Raw genomic sequence first — 22,310 nt, forward strand, 5'->3', positions numbered from 1 at the left:
CTTCCTCATAAAGTACGATGATCAAATGCCGAGTAGGGTGAAATTCAGTGTCCTGGTGATGATATTGTGTCCCCTAAGCCTGCCATTGCTACCCAGGAACTCGAAATGACTGTGAATAACCCGCCACCAGCTCCAGGCTGCATTTGTTCAGGGTTTGTATTCCAGAATCCAGAAGAGAACGTGATCATCCAGAAACCCAGGATTATTACCTCGAAAGTGTAGTGACGGCGATTCATTCTCTGGTAGAGTGATTGGCCAAGACGGTGGTGATATACATAACCTTCCTGAGACAGAAGGCGCCCATTTGTTAGTATCGCGATTATAATAACTGAGATAACTAACTCTACAGCTCATCTACTATTCACGAGAATTATTTTAAATTCTTCAGACAGCAGATACACCTATTTAACCGGCAATAACCTCGCCTCATCCTCTATCCTCGCCTCGTCCAGCCATTTCTCCGTCTCCTCACGCTCTCCGTCACACCAGTAAAGGCAACCATCTACTTATTCACATACCGGGGGATGAGAGTCTGTGCATCCATGGCAGCATCTGCGATGAGGAGCTGTCGGCTTGGTGGATGGTAACTGTGGTTGGGAGAGGGGGTTATTCGGCCATGGAGGGAAGGTTATACAACTGATAATATCGATGATAGAAATGAATAGTAGAGGGAATATCATATATTTTTATCAATATATGAAGTTGATTTTTTCCAGAGAGAGTGAGATTCATTAATACAGGCTGCTATGGAGGTGGTATATTGCCTAGCAGGGTCAGCACCACGCGAAAGCCCTCATTTGGCACTCCGGTAATGGCTTCCAAGTTGGAAAGGGCGGCATCTGCCTGCTTTTTAAATTTCTGGAGGAGCTCCCACGTCTGCTGGAGTGCACCACTGCGCCGAATCAAGTCAAGGATCTGCATTTTGACGTTAAATTGAAGCGGTGTTCCCGGAAGTCTTTGCCGGAGAATTCCCATGATAATCCTTTGGGCCGTGGGATCGGTGTTGCAACATACGGTGAGCGGATACGATAGCTTTCCTTCGTCTAGATCCTCGCAGAGTCCCTTCTGCGCCGTGTACTGTTCGTCTTGCAGATTTTGATAGTCGTCTCTCACTTGATACCACCGACCTAGGAGTTTCGTAAGCTGGCTCAACTCTGGAACTGGGACGGTCTGGGATGATGAGAAGCAGTGCATCATTCGAATGATCATATCGAACATCACGCCGGTTTTGCCATCAACCATAGCCATGTATTCCTCGGTGGACGGGCAGTACCCGGTGGACTTCCAGTTAAGATCCCAGCTCTGGCCTAGTGCCAGCTCTTTAAGGCCGTCCAGAAAGAAGGTAATCAGGGCTGGATATTGCTCGTTATGGACAATCAGCCTGGAAGCCGCTTGCGCTACTAGATAGGTAGCACTGTTGATGCATTGGGCTGAGCCGAAGACATGATGTGTTGCGGCAAACCCTCGTCGCAGATAAGATGAGTCCTGGATGTCATCGAGAATGAGGGTCGAGTTATGGAGGTCGTCAACGGTGCCCTTGACGGTGTCCACCAAGTGATGGGGAAGTTGGAACCAGATGTTCAGGGCGTCGACAACTTTTGACCGCATGTTTTTGGATGGTAGGGATTGGATATAGTGCACTGGATCCAGGAGAGCCGAATTGCCAAGGGCTACGGAACTCGCCTCCTCAACTCTGTTGGGTATGATGATTTCTTTCCTAACGGAGGGATTCCCAACAGATGGAGCGCGACTTTTGTATCTTTCACAGGCAGCAGACCAGATATGATGGCCGCCGAGAAGCACCTCAAGCATGACTAGGAATCTCCACACATGTGCTGGGACATCTATAGTTGAAAGTGCGAACTGTTTCATTAAGAGTTGGTACTTCCGCTCGTCCTCCAGGATCGCGGCTCGGAGTTTCTCCTTGGCTTGCTGCTCGGATTTACCCTCCCTGTCCATGACTGTCTTGACCGTGTTTTGCACCCTCTGGTCACCATCGCGCTCAACTTCCCAGCTGAAATAGTCATTTGTGTTGGCGAAGATACGGTCTGCAACGTCCAAGATATGTCTGATCTGTTTAATATCCTCGTCCGACAACAGAATGCCCAGAGAGAATTCAAGTATTCCCCAGATCACCCTGAAACAGGGAGGTTAGGATGACTTTCTGCCATGGCAAAGAAGACATACCTTGTCCCGACAGTCACGACTCGGCTGGCTACAGAATCTTCAAAATTGGCAGGCTCTGTTTCCACTACTGACTCCTGCGGCTGGACCCAGTTATCCAAGCATCTTGCCATTAGCGCTTTGCCGTCCGCCCCATACTTGGTCATGAATGCAGTTAGGTTCCTCGACATAAATGCATTTCCTTTCAAGCCTTGTATTGAGCTCAGGGTACCGACTCCTAGGGAGGCCCGTAAAGCCGAAGTAGCCATTTTATGATAAGTTGTGGTATGCCCGAGTTCGTCTCTGTCTATGACATCTTCCTCCGCAAGTTAGCCTCAATGTCGACCAGTAAAACAAGGATAGAATACCGTCGTGGATAGTGCCTGCCTCCAGTATCATAGCCACGTCCGCTAGTCTTTCTGGTAGACATTCGGGGTATAGGAGACTCGACATGTGGCCGACACATGAGTTCAACCGGCAGGCGGAGCCCAACGCCTCTTGAGGTAACGCAGACGACACCTCTTTACTAAACATCTCCGCTGATTTTACTGCCTGTGCATCCTGTTTATGGAGGCGGCCGGGAAGCGTGGTAAAAGCAGCAGATGGTCGAGAATGAGTGCTTTCATAGGGATCCGAGTAAAGAAAGGCAGACGAAGAACGCGATCTGCCACAGAGGGATTTGCGAAATCTAGCTTTGAGTTGCATGACTGTTTCCTTGCTCTTTGATGTCAAAAGATGCCCAAAGCTCGAGAATAGCAGTGTGAATCTTGGAATAAGGAGATAGATCAGGAGATACTCTTTGAGCAAATTCGAACATTTTATCACTTTTCTTTTGTTATGTTTTTGCGATGTAGGATAGTCCATTTTGCTTTTACCTTAGGTTATACAGAGTAGTCTAGATCTAGTACATACAATGCATAACTTTCCCAATGGACAGTGATCTTGGTAGAGGCGGAATATTAGCTTGGATCGAATGATCTGCCATCCTTTTGTACGTTCTAAGCTACTGGAGTGCGATTTTCAACACCTAAGAGGAATCTTTCTTTAGTCCGCGCCTCAGCGCCTTGAATCCTGGTCGTGATCGTGACTATGTCTACAGGCTAATAGCATAATATATCCCAACGAGCTCTGCGGCGTGGACGGATCTGTTAGCCATTGGCCCGACGTAGGCCTGTTTTGATTCTATCTCCTGCTGGTTTTTGCCTAACATTACTTCCACTGCGCCGACATGTCCATTCTCTCTAAGGCATCAAAGTGGATAACATGAATTGCGCACGGCCCCCTAAAAAGGGGTGCAGCATATACTTTCAACACCCCACTGTAGAAGGGAGATGCCCAACTAGCTATGACCTGTCAAATCCGCCTTCTGCGGAGTTCCAAAGAAGGATGGGGCACCAATTTGTGGCCCTTGTTCATTGGTCTTGAGCACAAGCAATCAATGAGGACGCACTGCTGCAGTCAAAAAGCAAAACTACACAAGCTTATTACAAGCAAAAGTAGGAAATGATCTGCAGCTGACTGCTCGATAAGTCCAGTGTGAGAATGTGCCTGGCTGAACTCAGGTCCATTGATGGTTCGATGGTTCTGATCCACAATAAATACTCATTTTTGGGTCATTAATTCTCTCCTGAGCTGGTTGGACTGCATGAACGAACGCCTTGGCTTCCTTTTGGCTGGTCGTGGAGTTACTGAAGCGTGACCTGAATAAGACCCTGGAACCTTGCGAAGATTTAATGCTATGAAACCCAACTTAGGGTTCTAGTATCTTTATCGGGAATTATTGTGGAATTGTAGAGCTGTCAACGCGGACTTAGCTCATAAGGAACTTTGAGTTTGAAAAGGAAACAAAGCTATTGAATCATGTGGGAGGCGACACCGTCGAAAGCAGGCGCAAACAAACTACATGGGTAGAAAATGAGTAGTTATGGACTGGTTGTAGGTCGTGACAGATCACCTGCATACTGCGGAGCATGATTTTCTTTTCAATGTGGTACTATCGTCTGAATTTTCGGAAAGATGAACCAATTGTCCGGATAGGGTAAATAATCACTGCTGTCCGCTGAATATATCTCGTAATATCTAGTTGTCAGATGACTATCAGTCACTTCAAAAGTCTCGACTCTATCCGGGGTGCCTTAGCTACTGTAGGCAAAATTGATTTGGGGAAAGCGTTACTTCAGACCAGAAAATTTTTTGACATCTTTAAATGATATATAGCGCCTTCCTGTAATTGTCATGGAGTTGCGTGCCAAAGCATATTGGACAGACCAATATGAATTCAACACAGTGCCTATCAGGCGAGAGCCCAGAGCAGCTCACTTCTTCTAACATCTGCAATCCTGGTTTCCTCTGTACGTCTGAATTCTATACAATAAGTCAATGGCATTAACGCGGTTGTACAAGCAGGCCTGAACAATACCGTAGAGCACCCGCCAACATATTGCCCCCCAACCCCCAGTTGCCTTGTTACCCGACTCCAAGCTGCAGCAAATATCTGCTCTCAGCCACAGGGTGTATACGAACCCATAGTGTGCAGGCCAGGTTACTACTGCCCCCCTGGTGGGAAACAACAAATCGTCTGCCCCAAGGGACATTACTGCCCACTAGGTAGCGTTGAACCGTTTAAATGCAAGGCACTCTCAAGATGCCCCGGAGGCAGTGCTTACGAGCGCCCTTTTCTCGGATTCCTAGTCTGTGGTCTTCTAGACTTATTCCTAGTGTGCTTATTTCTCTGGCCACGCATTAAGAGTAAGAGGCGAGGAGGGGTGCAGGATGATGCCCGGCTGGGGTCACAGGAATCACAGGTGGAAGGGCAACCTGCATCTGGTTGTGACGGCGAGGAGCCAGGAGCTGTGAATTGGATCGATCTTCCGTTATTGGAAGAGTCGATGGAAATGGGCCTTGAACTAAGGTTTGAGAATGTCTGTCTTCGCAAGCCCAAGTCAGCCGAGTTCATTTTGTCCTCTATCAACGGAAAGGTGAAAGCAAGCAGCCTCACTGGTATTATGGGGCAATCTGGGTCTGGGAAGAGTATGTGTCAGAACCTGCACGAGAACTATGTAACTGACGAACTGTGCTTCGAATAGCAACGCTTGTCAATATACTGGCCGGGAAGATCCAGGCGACCTCAGGGTCTTTGTTCTTAAACAACGTCGAGAAGAAGTTGACCGAGTAAGTAAGACGCGATTACGTTGGAGCATCCTGCTAATATTATTATAAAGAAGGCATAACTTTCCAGCACTGGTAGGCTTCGTCTCACAAGATGATATCGTGCACCCGCACCTCACCGTATTTGAGAACATCCTTCATTCGGCTCGCATCCGACTCGGCCGCGCATTAAATGACCAAGTAATTCAAAAACATGTTCATGCAGTGGTTGACGGTCTAGGCCTCAGGAAAGTCAAACACAGCGTTGTTGGTTCCCAACAGCGGCGTATTATCTCTGGAGGCGAATGCAAGAGAGTCAGCATCGCTCTGGAGCTGGTTGCTGCACCACAAGTCTTGATCCTGGATGAACCGACGTCTGGGCTGGATGCTCAAGCAGCTCTCTCGATCATGGCTTTGCTGAGTTCGCTTTCGCGCCAGGGAGTCACGGTTATCTGCGTCATCCATCAGCCCCGTGTTGAGATCTTTGACGCGCTAGATTATCTACTACTCCTTGATCAGGGGAGAAGTGTATACACTGGCCGAGCGTCCGAGGCCAAACAGTACTTCCAGGCGCAGGGTTATGTATTCGATACAGGGCTGAACCCCGCCGATCTGATCATGGATATCATTTCCGGCAAGCTCCAGCCAACGAGCCTCGATGCAACGGATTCCAAGCGTCAAGAGTTACTGTCAGGAGACACGCTCGAAACTGTACCCTCGTCGCTCTATCCTAACAGGCGACCATTGTTCAACGAACTGGAGACAAGATACAAGAGAAGGATTGCCTCCTGGCACAGGCAAGTATACCTCTGCGTTGTCCGTGACCTCATCCAGCAAAGCCGGCAGGTCGCCATGTTCGTGACGGAAATCATGGGCGGAATCCTTACAGGATTGCTTATTGGACTGGCCATGTACGAGCTTCATGGCCAAGTATTCCAGGGCATGTTTCTGGCCCCATTCGAAGTTCTGTCCAGCGCTATTAACTACAGGCTTATTACCCAGCTGGGGCTCCTAGGCTGCCTCGCCATAAGTCAGTTCCTCTCTAATCTGGATTGTTCGTCGCTAACCCCTAGATAGCCTTCGCTGCGGCTGCACCAAGTGTTGGTATATTTGGAGAGGAGAGTACGTTTCAATCTCGTCATGCTCCCGTCTTCTCGTCCACTAAAGGTAGTCCGTAGTTCTCGTCTTCAAACGTGAATCGCATTCAGGCCATTCAGAGGGCGCCTATTTCGTTGGTAAAGTTCTCTCGAGTTTCCCACGAAGCTTTATTGCGGCTTTCCATTACACGACGTTTTATGCGGTCCTAGCAACCCCATTTGCCTCGTTCAATAAGTTGCTAGTCCTCAACTTCCTCTACTTCTACTGCATTTACGGAATCGGGGCCATTGTAGCCGCCGTATCCAATCGTGAGAATGGTCCCTTGGTCTGTCTCTTGGCGACGATCGTTATTGCGGTATTCGGGGGCTCGGAACCTCGTTTGCCAACGGTCAAGGGGTGGCGTCTCGAATGGCTCTGGTACATGAGCCCCGGTGTGAGTTCCATCCATCCATCTACAGCTGTAGAAATTTAGTACAGGGACTGACTGCTACCGTTTTAGATGTGGTACTCGGAGGCCTTTGTCAACGAGCATGTCACACCGTTCGCATATCTGTACAACTTGGACACGGCTTCACTGGAGACAGGGTATACGTTTTATCGCACTGGATTTGATATCGGGTAAGTGACCAGCAAACTGACCATGTTCTTTTTCTTCTCTAACCAGTGGAATTGATTATACAGTTTGATGATTATCATTGGCTTGGTGTGTCGAAGCATTGGCTGCTGCTTGATGGTTATCAGGGCAAGGACTAGCTGGTGGTAGCTGTGTCCAGTGACGGTCCCTACTAGAGATACTAAGAGATTAACGAGCTTCAGGCTTCCTACAGTCCTACTACCCAGAGCCCAACGTGTTACTTGGAAATAACTCGCCTCCAAGTACCGAGACGAACAGGGCATCTGCCATTCAACCATACAAATAATATAAATCTGCGGGCGTATCAGGGATATTGGCAGAATGATACACCCGTGCGCTATCTCACTTAGAATAATCAGTATTGACCCTTGACCATCCCATCGGACCATGTATTCATCAACTGTGGCTAGGTCATTTAATAGATGAAATAACCCGCGCAGTATTTGTCTCTAAATGTCGTACTCTTACTTGCTCCATCCCCATGCTACCATGCTTACGATAACTTTAGTAGGTAAGTACTGTCAAGACCTAAAGTTAGTAATAATCTGAGGGACAGCAGTTAAAACAATGACACACTTAGTGGGGCGCCAGAAACAGCCCTTATTAAACCATCTGTCTGCTGCTTTCCACCACCTGCCCTATGCCAAAGTCCCACTACCCCTTTCAGCCTAGGGCATCTGTTTGGGCTTACACCTATATTCTTACTACTTTTGCGCCCATCACCTGCTACCTCATGCCTCCTATACTACATATATGACCCCATCTGCTTGCCGTACCTGCGTCCCTTACCATTTCCAGAGCCCAGACCGTGATTTCCACTAGAAGGCTCAAGCACCTGCCTACTCACTGTGACCAAACTAGCGTGCTTCGCCCGGAGGTCAGATGCAAGACCCAACTGACCCTTTATGGACTATTGATGTACACACCCAGTTGGTCCTCCGGAATGGGCTGATACGTCGAAATATCAGATACTGACTTGATATATCTGCACCTTGAAGTGCGCAATGGCTAGGGGATCAGCACAGGCACCACAACTTAATCTATGAAGTGAGACAATCTTTAAGATTGATCAGCATACTGTCCAGATTCACCGTGGGTTTTTCACATTACTGCTGGACTTCTACCTTTAGGTACGTGGACGATGCAGTACTGGCTGTATGGAGGAGAACTAGAGGAGTTAGGTAGCCACTTACCATACACACCACCTCTGGGGTAATCACACATTTTTCTGCACTGTAGTGACCCCTAGCACGCGCTGCTCTGTGTAATACTACGCTGTACAGGTCGTGTATTATCTATTATCTCATCAGGGTAGACACTATCTAGTGTTTGGGGGCCATAATTACACCGTATTCCGGTCACACTTGAAGCCATGTGTCTTCGGCTTAGGCCACAGAATTGCTGAGTATCTTTGGGGATTTACCGATCTTTACTTTGCATCCAGCGACGTTTCCGCTGGGGTAGATTCCCCATCGCGAGGTGCCCTCCAAGTACCATGGTTAACTCGGCCGAGTATTCGTCCTACGGTAGTTCGGCTAGAAGATATCGAACCTTTCCACTGGGCATGTTCTGCACGATACCCAAACAGCTAAATCAACGAAGTGAAGTTACCTAACCCTCTTGATAGTCCCGACACCAGACGCCAAACACAAGCCAAGCTTTCCAATGTTAGAAGTGCCGGCCCGCCCTGAAGCTTGTGATCAACAGCACACTAACTCCGCCTTATAGCCCTTGGGAAATTACTTCTGCTGATTAGAGTTGCATAACCGAACTGCAAGAATCGAATCTGACCCTCACTGAACACACAGCGGTCCAGGTTCAGTCCCTAGCCTAGGGAATCATACCAGTTTCAGTTTCCCTTAGGTGAAACTGATTAAAGTTCAGTTAAAACCATTGGTTATGGTTTTTGAGGTTTTATCTGCTTAGGTTAACTAACCCTCACCATTTTACTCAGTATGCGTGTGTTATTTATTAACCCCCTCCTCTCGCCGAAGTTGGACCGTGGATTAAGGTACAAGTGTGATTTCCATTTTCAATCTATGAGGAAAGATCCAGTAATGGCTTCACGCAGGTTGGCTAGCATAGTAGGTCCCAAGCTGGGTAGTAAAGTCATCGTTATTCAAGATACCGAAGCAAGTATGCAGCTACGATTTTTCAAAAAGGCAATGTCGCATCCCCATGAGTCATTTATTTCGCGATTTCAATAACGACTTTGCCGATTTGTTGTCCACCCTCGAGTCTTTTGTATGCCTCGTGGAATTCCGCGAAGGGGTAGACGCGATCGATGATAGGTCTGACTTGGTGCCGTTCCATAGCCTGAAGCATAGCCTCGAACTCGACCCGCGAACCAATAGTAGACCCAGTTACTGTAAGGGATCGAACGAGGATATCAATTGGCGGAAGGCCGCCACCGAAACCGCTTGCGAATCCAATCAGGACAACGGTGCCAGTGATTTTAGTCGATGCTGCGGACTTCACGATAGTCTTCTCTCCAGCAATATCCAGCACCTTGTCAACACCTTTGCCACCCGTCAGAGAGAGGACTTCCCGATCCCAATCAGGGGTGGTACTATAATTCACAACGGCATCGGCTCCAAGCTCTTTAAGCTTAACGGCCTTCGTATCCGAGGATGTGATTGCCAGGACACGAGCGCCGAAAATCTTCGCAAATTGTAACGCAAAGAGCGAAACACCACCGGTGCCTTGGATCAGCACGGTCTGGCCCGGCTGGAGGGGCTCAACTTTGTTAAGGGCCGTCCAGGCGGTAACAGCCGCACAAGGAAGGGAGGCAGCCTCGACGTAGGACATATAACGAGGGATGCAGACGAGTGCATCCTCGTTAAAAATCACATATTCAGCCAACAGCCCGTCGACAGTGAACCCAACGCTGCTTGAACGATACTCCGGGATGTATGGGCCAGCAATCCAATTTGTAACGCAGCTGACTGCGACGCGGTCGCCCTTTGCAATCCGTGTGACATCTGTTCCGACTGCAATAACCTCTCCAGCACCGTCAGAAACAGGAATACCGTTTCCCTTAGTCGGCGCACGATATTCACCCCTCAGCAGAGCCGTGTCGCGATAGTTCAGGGAAGCAGCGTGGACCTTGATCAGGACATCGCGCGGACCTGGAGTCGGCAGAGATTCGTCACGAAGTTCGGCGGTAATTTTGGCGCCAGCCTTGGCAATGCGAACAGCTTTCATTTGCATCTTGTTTATCTTTTTGGTTTTTGGCTCGATTAAAACATTCAAGAAATTTAGAGTCTCTTCACATTTAGCATAATGAGGGGAGTTGCCGAGCTAAATATCTTTTTGGAGTGTTAGGAAGCATTCGATAGGGTAACAATGACGTTTCCATCACCCAAACCTCAGATGAATTAGTGATGATGGATTATGATAGCACCGTTGAAGCTGACAATTTCTCTCAGCTCCCACCGGTATCCCACTGACATCCCACTGTCATCCCACCGGTAATCCCACTGCATCCCACATGTCGACATTCAAGTACGGACGGCGTGGGCCGATTGCACCTGGTAAGTCGTTCTAGCAATTCCGACCACCTTTCGATAGACGCTTTTCATGTATTGCCTCGGTATCTAATCGACATATCCTTAAAACTGAGATTAGTTAAACCACTAGAAACTGTTTTGCTTACGAATCACTAATTTTAAAGATTTCTTTAGAATTTTTGATATTACTATATACCCTAGTATCTAGTCTATGTAAATATAAAATATAGACTCAGAATATCTAGTGGTTGGTGAGATATAAGGGAATAATCATTATAGTCATGGGTTGGTATGAAAGTAGCGGTGGTTTATATAACGTAATTCCCGGCCAAGCGAGACACCCGGCCAAGCGAGACACCCCATCCAAAATCGCGTCTTCCTACCTACATAACAACTTCAACCACCTACCATGCCACCAATTCGCTCTGAATCTCAACAGAAATCGGCCAATCAGGAGGGCAGGATCTTATTAGCTCTTGATGATATTAAAAATGGCCGCATCAAATCTCTCCGTGCAGCAGCGAAGTTATATGAGATACCGCCTGCTACACTACACCACCGCGCCCAGGGACGCCTTCCACGCGTTGATCAACGCCCCCCTGGTCATAAATTGACTAAATTAGAAGAGGATTCGCTTACTGAGTGGATTATCTCTATGGATACGCGTGGAGCAGCGCCTAGACCTGCTACTGTAGCAGAAATGGCTAATATCCTTCTTGCTGCGCGCGGAACCAACCCTTCGCCTACTGTAGGCAAGAATTGGCCATCAGCCTTTATTAAGCGACGTGATGAGCTTCGTACACGCTTTTCAAGACGTTATGATTACCGGCGTGCCCTAAATGAAGACCCAAAATCACTACGAGAGTGGTTTGCAACTGTACAATGCATTATTAATGAGAACGGTATCCAACTAGAGGATATTTACAACTTTGATGAGACAGGATTTGCAATGGGTCTTATTTCAGCGCAGAAGGTGGTTACTTGAGCTGAATACTATGGTCGGCGCTTAATATTACAGCCAGGAAATCGTGAATGGGTTACTGCTATTGAGGCAATCTGCGCAGATGGCTATTCACTACCGCCATGTGTGATATTCAAGGGTAAAGTTGCTATTGCGGGTTGGTTTGATAACCTACCAAAAGACTGGCGGTTTGAGGTCTCAAATAATGGCTGGACTACTGATGAGATAGGCCTTCGCTGGCTACAAAAGCACTTTATCCCACACACAAATTTGCGTGTACGAGGCCGGTTTCAGCTGTTGATTCTTGATGGCCATGGGAGTCATCTTACACCCAAATTCGACTGGATCTGCGCAGAAAACAATATTATTCCTCTTTATATGCCTTCACATTCATCGCACCTACTACAACTGCTTGATGTTGGGTGCTTTGCAGTGCTTAAGCGCGCGTACGGTCGCTTTATAAGTGATCTTGCGCGGAGAGGATATAACCATATTGACAAGTTGGATTTCTTGGATAACTACTAATGTGCGCGGCTAGAGGCCTTCCAATAGCCAGCTATTATTCAGAATAGCTTTGCAGCTAGTGGCCTAGTACCAGTTGATGCAGAAAGAGTGCTTTCAAAGCTTAATATCTCTCTATAAACGCCTACACCACCAAGCAGCCGGCCAAATAGCAGGTCTAGCCAATTCACACCAAAAACACCCAGAACTGTGATTCAGCTAGAGAAGCAAGCTTCTATGCTCAAAAACCTACTGAAACAGCGGTCAAATAGCCCTCCGAGCCCATCAAAAACCATACTAGATCAGATTATCAAGGGCCACTGTATAGCGCTACATAACACCGCGCTACTAGCGCAAGAAAATGCGAATCTACGCGCAGCAAATGAGAAGGTGGTGAAGAAGCGCAGTCGGTCAACTAGGCAGATACCCTGCGAAGAGGGTTTAACCGTTGAAGAGGGTCTACAGCTAGTTGTACAGCCAGATTTGCCAGCAGAAGCACCTGCGGTAGAATCGCATGGGCAGGGTGAATTGCCTATTCAGGCAGATCAACCAGCGAAGAGGGCTCCGCCTAGGTGTAGTGGGTGTAGGGAGATTGGCCACAGGATCAATTCATGTAAAAATCGCTATATTTAGCTAAATTCATAGGTGTTGGTTGAGATAATCGATTTTGAAATTTTCTAATGGGTTTGGGTGTCTCGCTTGGCCGGGAATTACGTTATATATACCTCTTACAACCTTTGATAATCACTTATGGTCTAAGAATAATTTTTAAGCACCACCCTTTTAACCCTATACATATTGAATTGATATTTTACATATAGACTAAAATGACTATAATTACCATATATTTCATATAAAAATATCAAATTTCTCTAAGCATATTAGTAGACCTAAGGCATAGGAAAAATTGGATTCTGAGAACCTTTGAAATTTTTGATATTGCCTAGGCATACGGTTCACCTAGATAGGCTAGCGACTGCCTATCTAGGCCTAGTGGTGGGTTTTGCGGTTAAACTCGAACCAAATCAGAACGGATCAGGTTTGGTTTTAAATTCTGTTTTCTAAAATTTAGACTTAAACTCACGGCAGTTTGGTTCTAACCAGGGTGGACTTGCCCAAACTCAACTGAGTGTAATGGAGAGTCAAATCCTAAGTAATCATATATCAAATAACAGTGAATAATATAAGCAATGAGTCAGGTGAAGATCCTGGGCCCCTGGCGCAGCCCCATATATATTTGATTCAGGATAATATAAATGTACACCTGATAGTGAATGGTGGACATTAAAATAGGCGACATTGTTAACAGAAGTGTATTCCTATATAAATAATAACGAGACTTACTCCGTATACTATGATCTATCTGAACTGACTATTCTCGTCATCACCTCTAATTTTATGCCAACTGTCAACTGGAGCCGAATATCCGCCAAGACGCCAAGACCGCCACTTTTGCCTCAAAATTCTCTCCAACACAATATTATTATTATCATCTCTCCACCTTCAGCCCGATGCCCTCTATATCGGATCGGCTGACGGTGATCATCACAACCTCACCAGCCCCATCAAACCCCGCCACAGATCTCATCGCATCAGTCTTACAGTCCTTCCAGCAGCACTGCGCTGGTCTGACCGACGCGCGCGTGGTCGTCGTCTTCGACACCTTTGCGCGCATCACCTCCCAGCCACGCCTGAAGAAAGGCCATGCCAGCCCAGAACTAGCTGAGAGCTACGCGCTGTACAAGCGCAACATCAAGCAGCTCATTCTGCAGACGTATCGTCATGAGCAGGACGGCCAAGGCCAAACCGTGAGCGAATCACACGCGGAGGCCGAGTTCGGCTTCGATGGCCGCGTCGAGCTGCTCATTAGCCAGACCGACAGCCGCAAAATCACGTTCATCGAGCCGGTCGCCCGGCTGGGGTTTGGGCTGGCTGTTCGCTCCGCCCTGAGAGTGGTCGAGACCCCGTACGTCTGGGTCCAGCAGCATGACTGGGCGCTTGAGGCGGATATTCCCCTCGAACCTCTGCTGGAAATCATGCAGGGAAGTGAGGGCGACGACGCTGTACCTGTCAAATATGTCTCGTTGCCGTCGGTGCGGATGAAGCGGTATGCGGTCTCACCGCATGTCACGGACCATGCGGGGCTGCGCGAACTCACCACCTCCTTGAAGCGGGATTTTGTGGCTCAGTCTCAGCCGGAGCAGAAGATTTCTCTTACGCCGCTGTTTTTCTGGTTCGATAAACCGCATGTGGCCGCTACCGCGCATTATCTGGCCCGGGTGTTCCCGACGCGGCTGGCGATGCGGCGGGGGGAGTTCATCGAGGATAAGATCGGACAGCGGGCGAGGGCGCAGATGAAGGAAGGGCAGTGGGCCAAGTGGGCCACTTGGCTGTACTACCCGGATGATGGGGACCTGCTGTGTCTGCGGCATTTGATGGGGAGGACTTGGAGAGGATTTGCGGGTCCGATCAATGTCAAGGATGGTCTTAATGTTGCTGAGGATGACGAGTCTTGATTATACCCATTTCTACGTTCTATCTAGAAGGGTGGATGGGAGCAGCTGGGTGTGGTAGACGCATCGGAAGTTACCATTGTCCAGAATGGGATTCTGCTAGCAAAACCTGGCGGTCCAGGATGTTTATATCAGGCCACGGATAAATTCTGTAGCAGCAACTCCTACCCTATCTTGAATGAGGCTCAAAAGTGCAGGGCATTGACCAGTTCAGAGAGCATATAGAGCAGGAGTACCTGACATACTGCGATAAAGGAGTACCACTGAACTGTGTCACTGCTGCCATCACTTGTCTCATCCTGGCCAAGTCGAAACTGGCTGTGTGCCCGTCACGAAGGGATCGGAAACTGGTAATGCCTGTGCGGAGCAAGTACCGGAAGGTCTTGAGGATGTTCGCGACCTTGCTTCCAGATTGCGACACGAGGCAGTTAGTCGCTCCCTTGGAGGGCTGCACATACCGTGATGGGTTTGCATTCCTCAAGACCAGAACCGGTGTCTGTCAAGGACCAATGACTAAGTACCGGCTACTTCTAACACCAGCTATTAGAGACTTGAAAGTGGGATTGATCACTGCCGTAAGGTATGGCACACATAGAAGCCCTACCAGCCTCGCCCTTGCAACGAATACCAGTCGACGGAGGCCCAAACGGGCTGGTCCAAGTCAAGATCCATGGTAGGATGTGTGCTCGGGTAGCCCGTATCGAAAAAGCCTGGTTCTTCCAGCCCGTACGGGACCCCATAACCACCAATGTCTATGAAGGTGGACATAGAACTGTCGTTCATAGTCGCCGTCGATGCACTAGTAGAGTGCTCAGTATTCCCTGCCTGTCTGCTTGGTCCCTGACCCATTTTGGATCTCACGTCCGACACAATGTATGGTGGCTCCAGCGGCTTGTCATGGTCTCTGGGTACCGCCTCCCGTGCCTTCCAAGCCTGTAGAAGAATCCGTGCAAGGTTCTCAAAAAATGGGTTCATTTTCTTCATGGCCCCAAAGCGAGCGGCGTAGTTATCATTCAAAACTGTCCAACTTCTTTCCGCGTGTCCTGCCGTAGGTCGCCTTTTCAGGTCTTGAGCAATGTGAAAGTACGCAGGGAGTGGGAAGTGGAGAAGAAGGAACCAGTGATAGCCTTTTGTGAGAGGCGAGTTCATCAGCTTGGTATCGCACTCGATCATGCGCAGTGCGTGGGAGACCACCGCGTCGCGCTGTGTCTCTGTCTGCGGCACAGATGAATACCTGGCATAATGATCTAGCAGACGATTCTTCGCCAGCTGACCCCGTGTTGTCCAGATTGTCATAAAATGAAGAGGGTTCTCTGGGTTGCAGGAGGCGAAATATTTCTCTTCAATCATCCTTTCAAAAGCAGGCAGACTACCGGCCGCAGGAAGAGGATTTTCCTTGGCCACAGTCTTCAATGCAGGGTTGGTAAAGTCTAGATGAAACGAGCTGCGGCGCGTGAAATTGCCCACCTCGCTGCGCACGACAGCGAACAGTGCCTCAGAGGGATTGCCGTGCGTGGCCGGCCTGGACTTCATCTCTGGTTGTAGGTCAAAATCGTTCACGTTGAGAGGAATCTTACAGTCCCAGGTGGGAAGCAGATTTGTGGCCTTGTAGTCAGCCATCTCGCAAATCCGATTATCGAACAGGACGAGCGACCACCACAGTCTGCGGCGCATTTCACCTTCTAGAATAGTACATCTGCTATAGCTGGACTCGGAATGGATACCCATGCGCAGTGCGATACGGATAGCCACGCTCAGGATTGGCGACAGAGAGCGAGGATCTGTTTGATGTCTAACAGAGATCTGGAAGCGTCAGTGGTTTGCCTGGTTCAGTCTCAACGTGCTTACCAGGTAAAGGTACAAGGCCCCCAAGCAGTCACGGTCACCTGTACGTAGCACCTCGCAGTTCAGGAGGGCTTGCTGGCAGGCAAATTGGTAGCCTTTCAGAAGGTCATCTCTTGACGATCCGAACAGGGTCCGGCACTCCTCTTCTGACAGACTGAGAATGGCGAGGCAATAGATGCTAAACATGAGTGCTTCCAGGGTCGGTGGTATATTACCCACGTCCGCGGCCGCATCGATGATCCGTGCTTGCAATGTAGGAGTATGTGTGACCTTGAGCAGCGGATTGACATTGTCCAGATAGATTTGCCAGAGTCGGAAGATCTCGACCTGACTTGGGTGCAACGTTGACACTTTAACATCAAACTTGCGTGCACCAAACAGAAGGGTTTGACTGCCACCATCGTAATGCTCTTCCCAGGTCTTTCTGAAGACGGCCTCACGGACACCAAAGCGAGATTTATCATGCTCGTTACTTTTGTCGCTGTCATTAGTATCGTCCTCTTCGGGATCAACAGACTATCCATCCACGTCAGTCGACGTTCGAGAACCAGGCCCAGGGTTATTCACACCATTTGATTCATCACGCGCCAGATGTTTCTATAGAAAGTTAGCCACAGACAACGAAGACTACGATGAAAAGCTGACTTGGCCTCATATTTTGTCTCTGCTCCCGGGGTCTCCCCTTTCTGTGAATCTCGCTCCAATTTCTCATCGTTATCTGTATCAAAACTTCTATTTTCTCTGCCGGAAGAGGCCTGTTCCACAACAGAATTGTGCAAGGGCTGAAATTGTATATTATTCTGGCGCAGCAGATCTTCGTATCTCCGAACGCATTCCAGCAACTCCCTCTCCGGGACCCTGCGACGTCGCCGGACTTGTGTTGCAGGCATACACTGCACTTGAGCTCGCACACAATTAGCACAAGGAAATCGTCGGTCACATCTGACCTTGCGCTGTTGACACAGAACGCAGGCCAGCACACGTGTAGGCCTGTGTGCCGCTCGCAAGGGCGACCTCGGTGAGCTTTGCTCTGGTGTGGGCATTTTCGACTAGAAAAATAATACGAGTGTCCACAGGCCCAGGACCTGCAAATGAGATAAAGATGCCAGTCGTCAAGCAGTGCGTTAATGGACAAGTTTGCGAGGATGAAAGGCGAGCAGGATGTCGGGAGTTAGTAAAACCCGAGGCCCCGAGCTGCCCGACGGTATATCTGTCATGTGATCGGGTGGTGTGCAATACACTATAAGCCGGTTATATGAAGTAATTTGACTGAAATTATGTTTCCGAGAAGAATATCTCTATTATATTCAATACTGCTAGATAAATTCTAGCCCTTTAGTTTGTGCTGTGCGTTGACATATTCCGTAGGCAGGCCCGTTAGAATAAATGTTGGGAACAGTCAATTATTCTCAAAAGCCCTAAGCCCGACTCCATTCAAATCCTAAGCCGAGAGGGAAAATGAGAGAGAAGAAAAGACACGTGTCGGCAAAATATACAGGTAGGATAATAACAGTAGGGAGCTGTATGAGCTGCTGTTATTTCCACGAGTTAGGGATTACTATACGCGCTCGACACGCTAGCTAACTGGTTAACCAGGACTTCACCTACAAGGATCCTGTAAAGGGTGGCTATGTTGACTCGGAAGTATTTTCTACCCCTGGGTAGAGCGGTTCTGTGGGATAGATCCAGTAGCGTATTGAGACTCTAGAGACAATTTCATTTGAAGTGATTTAATGCTCCGTATTCAAGGCTTAATACCTGCCTAATCAATTATTCAAGCATCGTAGATTTACAGTCAAGCATATGTTGGCTTAAGGTGAGGATTCCTATCATTCTTGTATAATCATCGCTTCGATGAACTCTGTCAATTCCTATTGCTAATTGAGGAGCCAGGAATAGGAGGCAATACACATTATATGGGATGCTGAGTGTGGGAAACATTGATGAACCCAAACAGTTTAGACCTGCATATAGGGTTAACTCCCACTCATTAGCTACAGCATCTACACATGCATTAATTGGTTAAATAAAGCTTTGCGCCCGTCTAGTGTGCCTAGACATGCTCATAAAATCTAGTAGCCATCCAACACAATTTGAACTTTCTCATGGGGAAAATGAAGACATTTTAAGACACTAAGTATGCAGCCATTAACCCTCGCATGAGTGTGTAATACAGTAGCCGCCCAAGAACAATCTCGCCGCAGCAACAACATGACTGACACTTGTAAGACCTGGGATCTACCCTCGCCAAATAAGCACTGGAGATTGCCCTGCATGAATTCAAACCATGACAACCAAACAATCTGGTTCTCCGCTCATGTATAGTCCAACACGTGATGTTGGCTGCCCTGTTACTGGGGGTACAATTGCGGCGCAGGATAGGGTAGTGTTTCAGCCTGATGTTCCTGCATCGCATCACATGGAGAGAGACAATGTTGCTGTCCCACCCTGTATCTTGTACAACAGAAAAATGCCCTGTCTTCCCAGAAGCAGAACTCCAACCCCCAAATGAAATCCAGCTCCTGTTCTCATTCCTAGGCTCCTCACTTCCCACCACCATGGCGCACTTTAGGAACACTCCTGCGCAAACGGTCCTCTTGTCCACTCTTCTCATGGTTCTCTCCATTGCCTCCGCTACCGATGAACTCGTCGGCTGTGGCACCCTCGAGTGCGACTGCCAGGTTGAAAACCGCACCGTGAGCGCCCTCGGCCAAGCGTCCTTCAACTCGTCCTATATCAAAAACGGCACAGAGCCCCTGACCTGGACCCTCGGTCTCCAAGAGACCCAGGATCCCGACAAGTCGTCTATCGACCTCATAGACCAATCCTTCTATCTCGGCCTGCCACAGAACGTCAACCTCAGCAACACCACCGCGTTCGGCGCATGTGCTCTGTTCTTCACAGACATGACTACCATCCTCAGGTTCCAGTTCGTAGACCCAGAGCATGGAACCTGCCCGGATATAATGGGTGCAAACTGCGTTCGAGATTTGATATCCCTAGCTAAGCAGGAGGCGAGCCCGGACGGCCCGTTGTCGAAGGACCGCACCCTCGATACCGAGGGGTTCTGTCGCGAGCTCGCTGTAGCGCTGCGGACCCGAAGCCCAAAGTCATGTCCGCTATGGCAGGGGCACACGCAGGAGGGTATCCATGTGGATGGTACGTCTTCGCGGTGTATACAGGGCGCATTATGCGGTACTACCTAACTGACTATAATATAGCCCTGACCGGCCCGTCCGCCTCTCTGCCTATCGCAGACTTGCGCTCCTGCCGTCCCACCACCGGGAAGGACTACAGCGTCTCCTTGGTAGAGAGCTATCGGTCGGCCGTCCGGTACGAACAACCGGATTTGAACGACACCTTGCATGGAGTGACCCCTGTGGTGACGGTGTTTTACCCCAACTCGTCGTCGTCCCAGCAAGCCATGCCGGTTGAGGTCCACTTGTCGTGCTTGACAGTAGTGGGAAAGAATTATTTAAGTACGTCGGCAAACTCGGCCGAGGGGACTGGCGTTCAGGCAGTGCATTTGTGGAGTGCTGTCGGACTGGGGGTGATGTCTGCGATGTTCTTATGGTTTTAGGAGGCATGAAGTAAATGGCGGAGGTGATCTCCATGGCATGGACTCAAGTACTGAGATCTGGCTGACAGTATGCACTTCATTATAAAATTACTTCTGATCACATTTTGCTGGAAATTTCAGATTACTAAAGTCTTCAACCATTCTCAGCTGTACGGGTATGAGGAAGACTGTCGCAGCACTAGGCAGGGAATATGAGGACGGAAGTATGACAGTCATACTACCTGTCCAATAATATAAATAAGTTGAAAAGAGGTACGGATTCACTACAAAATAGCAAACTAGGCCTAGAATCTGAGTTGTCTTTATACATTCTGACATTAGAGGAAAAATTGGCGCCAAATTTGAGGTACCTATTGATCCTTTCCTCTAAATTCCCCCGACCGCCATCTTGAAAGACTTTCGATAATGGATCAATCTTATTTGCTGTTTATATTATTGGCGTTATCTTCTGAAATTAATAGGGCAATCAAGAGACGAAATCCACAAGTTATGACTACTCTCAAACGGCCAGATGTTGGGCATAGGTTATGCTAACACCATCTGGTTTTGCATGCGACACAGGTAAATACCCTCATATAGTTGAGTGCCACTTTCCAAAGACTGTGCCACACAGAGATAATCCTCGATAGATACCTAAATCAACGATCGTCCATTGAATTGTAGTTTCTGTGATCCGTGTCCAATCAACTGAGCAGGTCAGGCCTCAAGTTCCTTAGCTACAGACGACGCTAGTATCTTCCAGAACTCATCTTACCAGCAAGGATGGGCGCCCGTGGTGCTATTGTGCAGATCCATCAAGACTTGTTTGATAGTTGTCGGAGAATTGTTGGACGACTCCTGCGCCACCGTTGCCCAGTTGCCCCGTTGCCCTGCTGGCACGTTGCCCCGCGCCGTCATACGACTCTGGCATTCCTCCTTGCTGCCTGGATTCAAAAGCACCACTTCCATCTGGTATGTTGCTTCGCTGACAATCATGGCGGCCCATAGGCCTAGCAACTTTCCCTTGGAGCTGATTCTGAGGGTCGCGGACTATTTGGGATCTTCGGATCTTATAAATTTGATTTTGGGCGTTCCCCATATCGTCCCCCTTCTCCACTCTCCGCATCTACAGGCCAAAGACAAGAATGGGCACAACCTCTTGTATCACATTGTGGAACATGGGCTTGAGACTGTGATTAAACGCTTTGCACAGTGGATCCCGGAGAGCTCCATTCCCGACCATGACGGACGGACTCCTCTCCATCATGCGGTCAGGAAAGGTGATGAACGGGTGGTAAAAGCACTGATTGATGCTGGTGTGGATATATCAGCGCAGGACAATAGCGCAAGAACCGCCCTTCATCTTGCCTGCGAGGCTGAGGAAGCTGGGATTGTCCAGTTACTCCTAGACCACGGCGCAGACCCGTCCGCGGCGGATTACAACGGACGAACACCCTTGCATGAGGCGGTTGGACGGGACACAATTATCCTCCAGAAGCTACTTAGAAGAGACGGTGTGGACCTTAATCCTCGAGAGATGCCAAGAGGGCTGACTCCCCTTTTCCATGAAGCTTGGCTGGGTCGAACAGACGCTATCAAGGGGCTTATTTACTACGGAGCAGATGCAGGCATTCGATCAGTGGATGGGGAGACCGTACTGCAGCACGCGACCCTCGGCAATCACGCTGATATTGTGCGGGTGTTACTTGACCATGGTGTTGCTATCAATGCGCGAGATGACCACGGCTACACCGCAGTGTTGATTGCTGCGATTGCCGGGGCAAATGAATGTCTGCGACTGCTCCTGAAGGCTGGGGCAGATATTTCAGTGGTGGATAATTATGGGCGCAACGCATTGCATATAGCAGCTTGGAACGGACGCACTTCCACAGTCCGGCTGCTTCTGAGAAAAGGAGTTGACCACAGGGCTCTGGACAACCGGGGCTCCTGTGCGCTGTGCTGGGCAGTTGAAAGGGGGCATGACGGAGCGATTCGAATTTTGAAACATGCGAGAAAGAACCCAGTTTCGAGGTTTATCGCTACGCTGTCGTCATTCACCTGGCGAGGCAGGGGGAAGAAATTCTACGCTCCGGTGTCCGGTTGTGACGTTGCTCATCGCCATAGTGCTTGATTGAGCGTGCTAGTATATTCAGGACTATTTAGGGTTGCTCATATCCCTCTGTTCTATTTGGCTGTGGCCTATACAGTAACAGAGTTGATGTTGTAACATAGTCAATATACGCAAAGACAGGGGATTAAAGAGACCTTGTTCTCTAAAATATGTACTGTACATACTTGAATTCTATTCATAGTTGACATTATAACCAAGACCAGCGACAAAAGAAGTGGAGAATCTCAGATCATCTCGAGAAAGGCATTA

General features: G+C 48.7%; 7 protein-coding genes across 7 annotated transcripts, besides 3 other annotated features; 4 read left to right on the plus strand and 3 right to left on the minus strand.

Annotated features, from left to right (window-relative positions):
• Positions 1–744: 744 nt before the first annotated feature.
• Positions 745–2,432, minus strand: NFIA_040480 (bifunctional terpene synthase/polyprenyl synthetase family protein; the record flags this gene model as incomplete). Its single annotated transcript, XM_001266368.1, has 2 exons — positions 745–2,137; positions 2,188–2,432. The coding sequence occupies 2 exons, from the start codon at positions 2,430–2,432 to the stop codon at positions 745–747; spliced, it is 1,638 nt and encodes a 545-aa protein (XP_001266369.1).
• A 2,625-nt stretch (positions 2,433–5,057) lies between these two features.
• NFIA_040490 (putative ABC transporter) lies at positions 5,058–7,171 on the plus strand (the record flags this gene model as incomplete). The annotated part of the gene is made up of 7 exons (XM_001266369.1): positions 5,058–5,193; positions 5,250–5,334; positions 5,388–6,340; positions 6,388–6,432; positions 6,489–6,841; positions 6,908–7,026; positions 7,090–7,171. 7 exons carry the CDS (start codon positions 5,058–5,060, stop codon positions 7,169–7,171), a joined length of 1,773 nt encoding a protein of 590 aa, XP_001266370.1.
• A 2,058-nt stretch (positions 7,172–9,229) lies between these two features.
• On the minus strand, positions 9,230–10,252 carry NFIA_040500 (zinc-dependent alcohol dehydrogenase family protein; the record flags this gene model as incomplete). Its single annotated transcript, XM_001266370.1, has 1 exon — positions 9,230–10,252. The coding sequence occupies one exon, from the start codon at positions 10,250–10,252 to the stop codon at positions 9,230–9,232; it is 1,023 nt and encodes a 340-aa protein (XP_001266371.1).
• Positions 10,253–10,481: 229 nt separating this feature from the next.
• Positions 10,482–10,531: a microsatellite.
• Positions 10,532–10,874: 343 nt separating this feature from the next.
• Positions 10,875–10,910: a microsatellite.
• Positions 10,911–11,005: 95 nt separating this feature from the next.
• Positions 11,006–12,472: a mobile genetic element.
• A 1,052-nt stretch (positions 12,473–13,524) lies between these two features.
• NFIA_040510 (uncharacterized protein) lies at positions 13,525–14,529 on the plus strand (the record flags this gene model as incomplete). The annotated part of the gene is made up of 1 exon (XM_001266371.1): positions 13,525–14,529. One exon carries the CDS (start codon positions 13,525–13,527, stop codon positions 14,527–14,529), a length of 1,005 nt encoding a protein of 334 aa, XP_001266372.1.
• A 597-nt stretch (positions 14,530–15,126) lies between these two features.
• On the minus strand, positions 15,127–17,414 carry NFIA_040520 (fungal specific transcription factor domain-containing protein; the record flags this gene model as incomplete). The annotated part of the gene is made up of 3 exons (XM_001266372.1): positions 15,127–16,307; positions 16,419–16,887; positions 17,319–17,414. 3 exons carry the CDS (start codon positions 17,412–17,414, stop codon positions 15,127–15,129), a joined length of 1,746 nt encoding a protein of 581 aa, XP_001266373.1.
• A 1,515-nt stretch (positions 17,415–18,929) lies between these two features.
• On the plus strand, positions 18,930–19,951 carry NFIA_040530 (uncharacterized protein; the record flags this gene model as incomplete). Its single annotated transcript, XM_001266373.1, has 2 exons — positions 18,930–19,530; positions 19,593–19,951. 2 exons carry the CDS (start codon positions 18,930–18,932, stop codon positions 19,949–19,951), a joined length of 960 nt encoding a protein of 319 aa, XP_001266374.1.
• A 973-nt stretch (positions 19,952–20,924) lies between these two features.
• On the plus strand, positions 20,925–22,061 carry NFIA_040540 (ankyrin repeat domain-containing protein; the record flags this gene model as incomplete). Its single annotated transcript, XM_001266374.1, has 1 exon — positions 20,925–22,061. The coding sequence occupies one exon, from the start codon at positions 20,925–20,927 to the stop codon at positions 22,059–22,061; it is 1,137 nt and encodes a 378-aa protein (XP_001266375.1).
• Positions 22,062–22,310: the final 249 nt, after the last annotated feature.

The sequence above is a fragment of the Aspergillus fischeri genome, genomic scaffold, assembly GCF_000149645.3.
Source record: "Aspergillus fischeri NRRL 181 1099437636247 genomic scaffold, whole genome shotgun sequence".
Classification (NCBI taxonomy): domain Eukaryota; kingdom Fungi; phylum Ascomycota; class Eurotiomycetes; order Eurotiales; family Aspergillaceae; genus Aspergillus; species Aspergillus fischeri.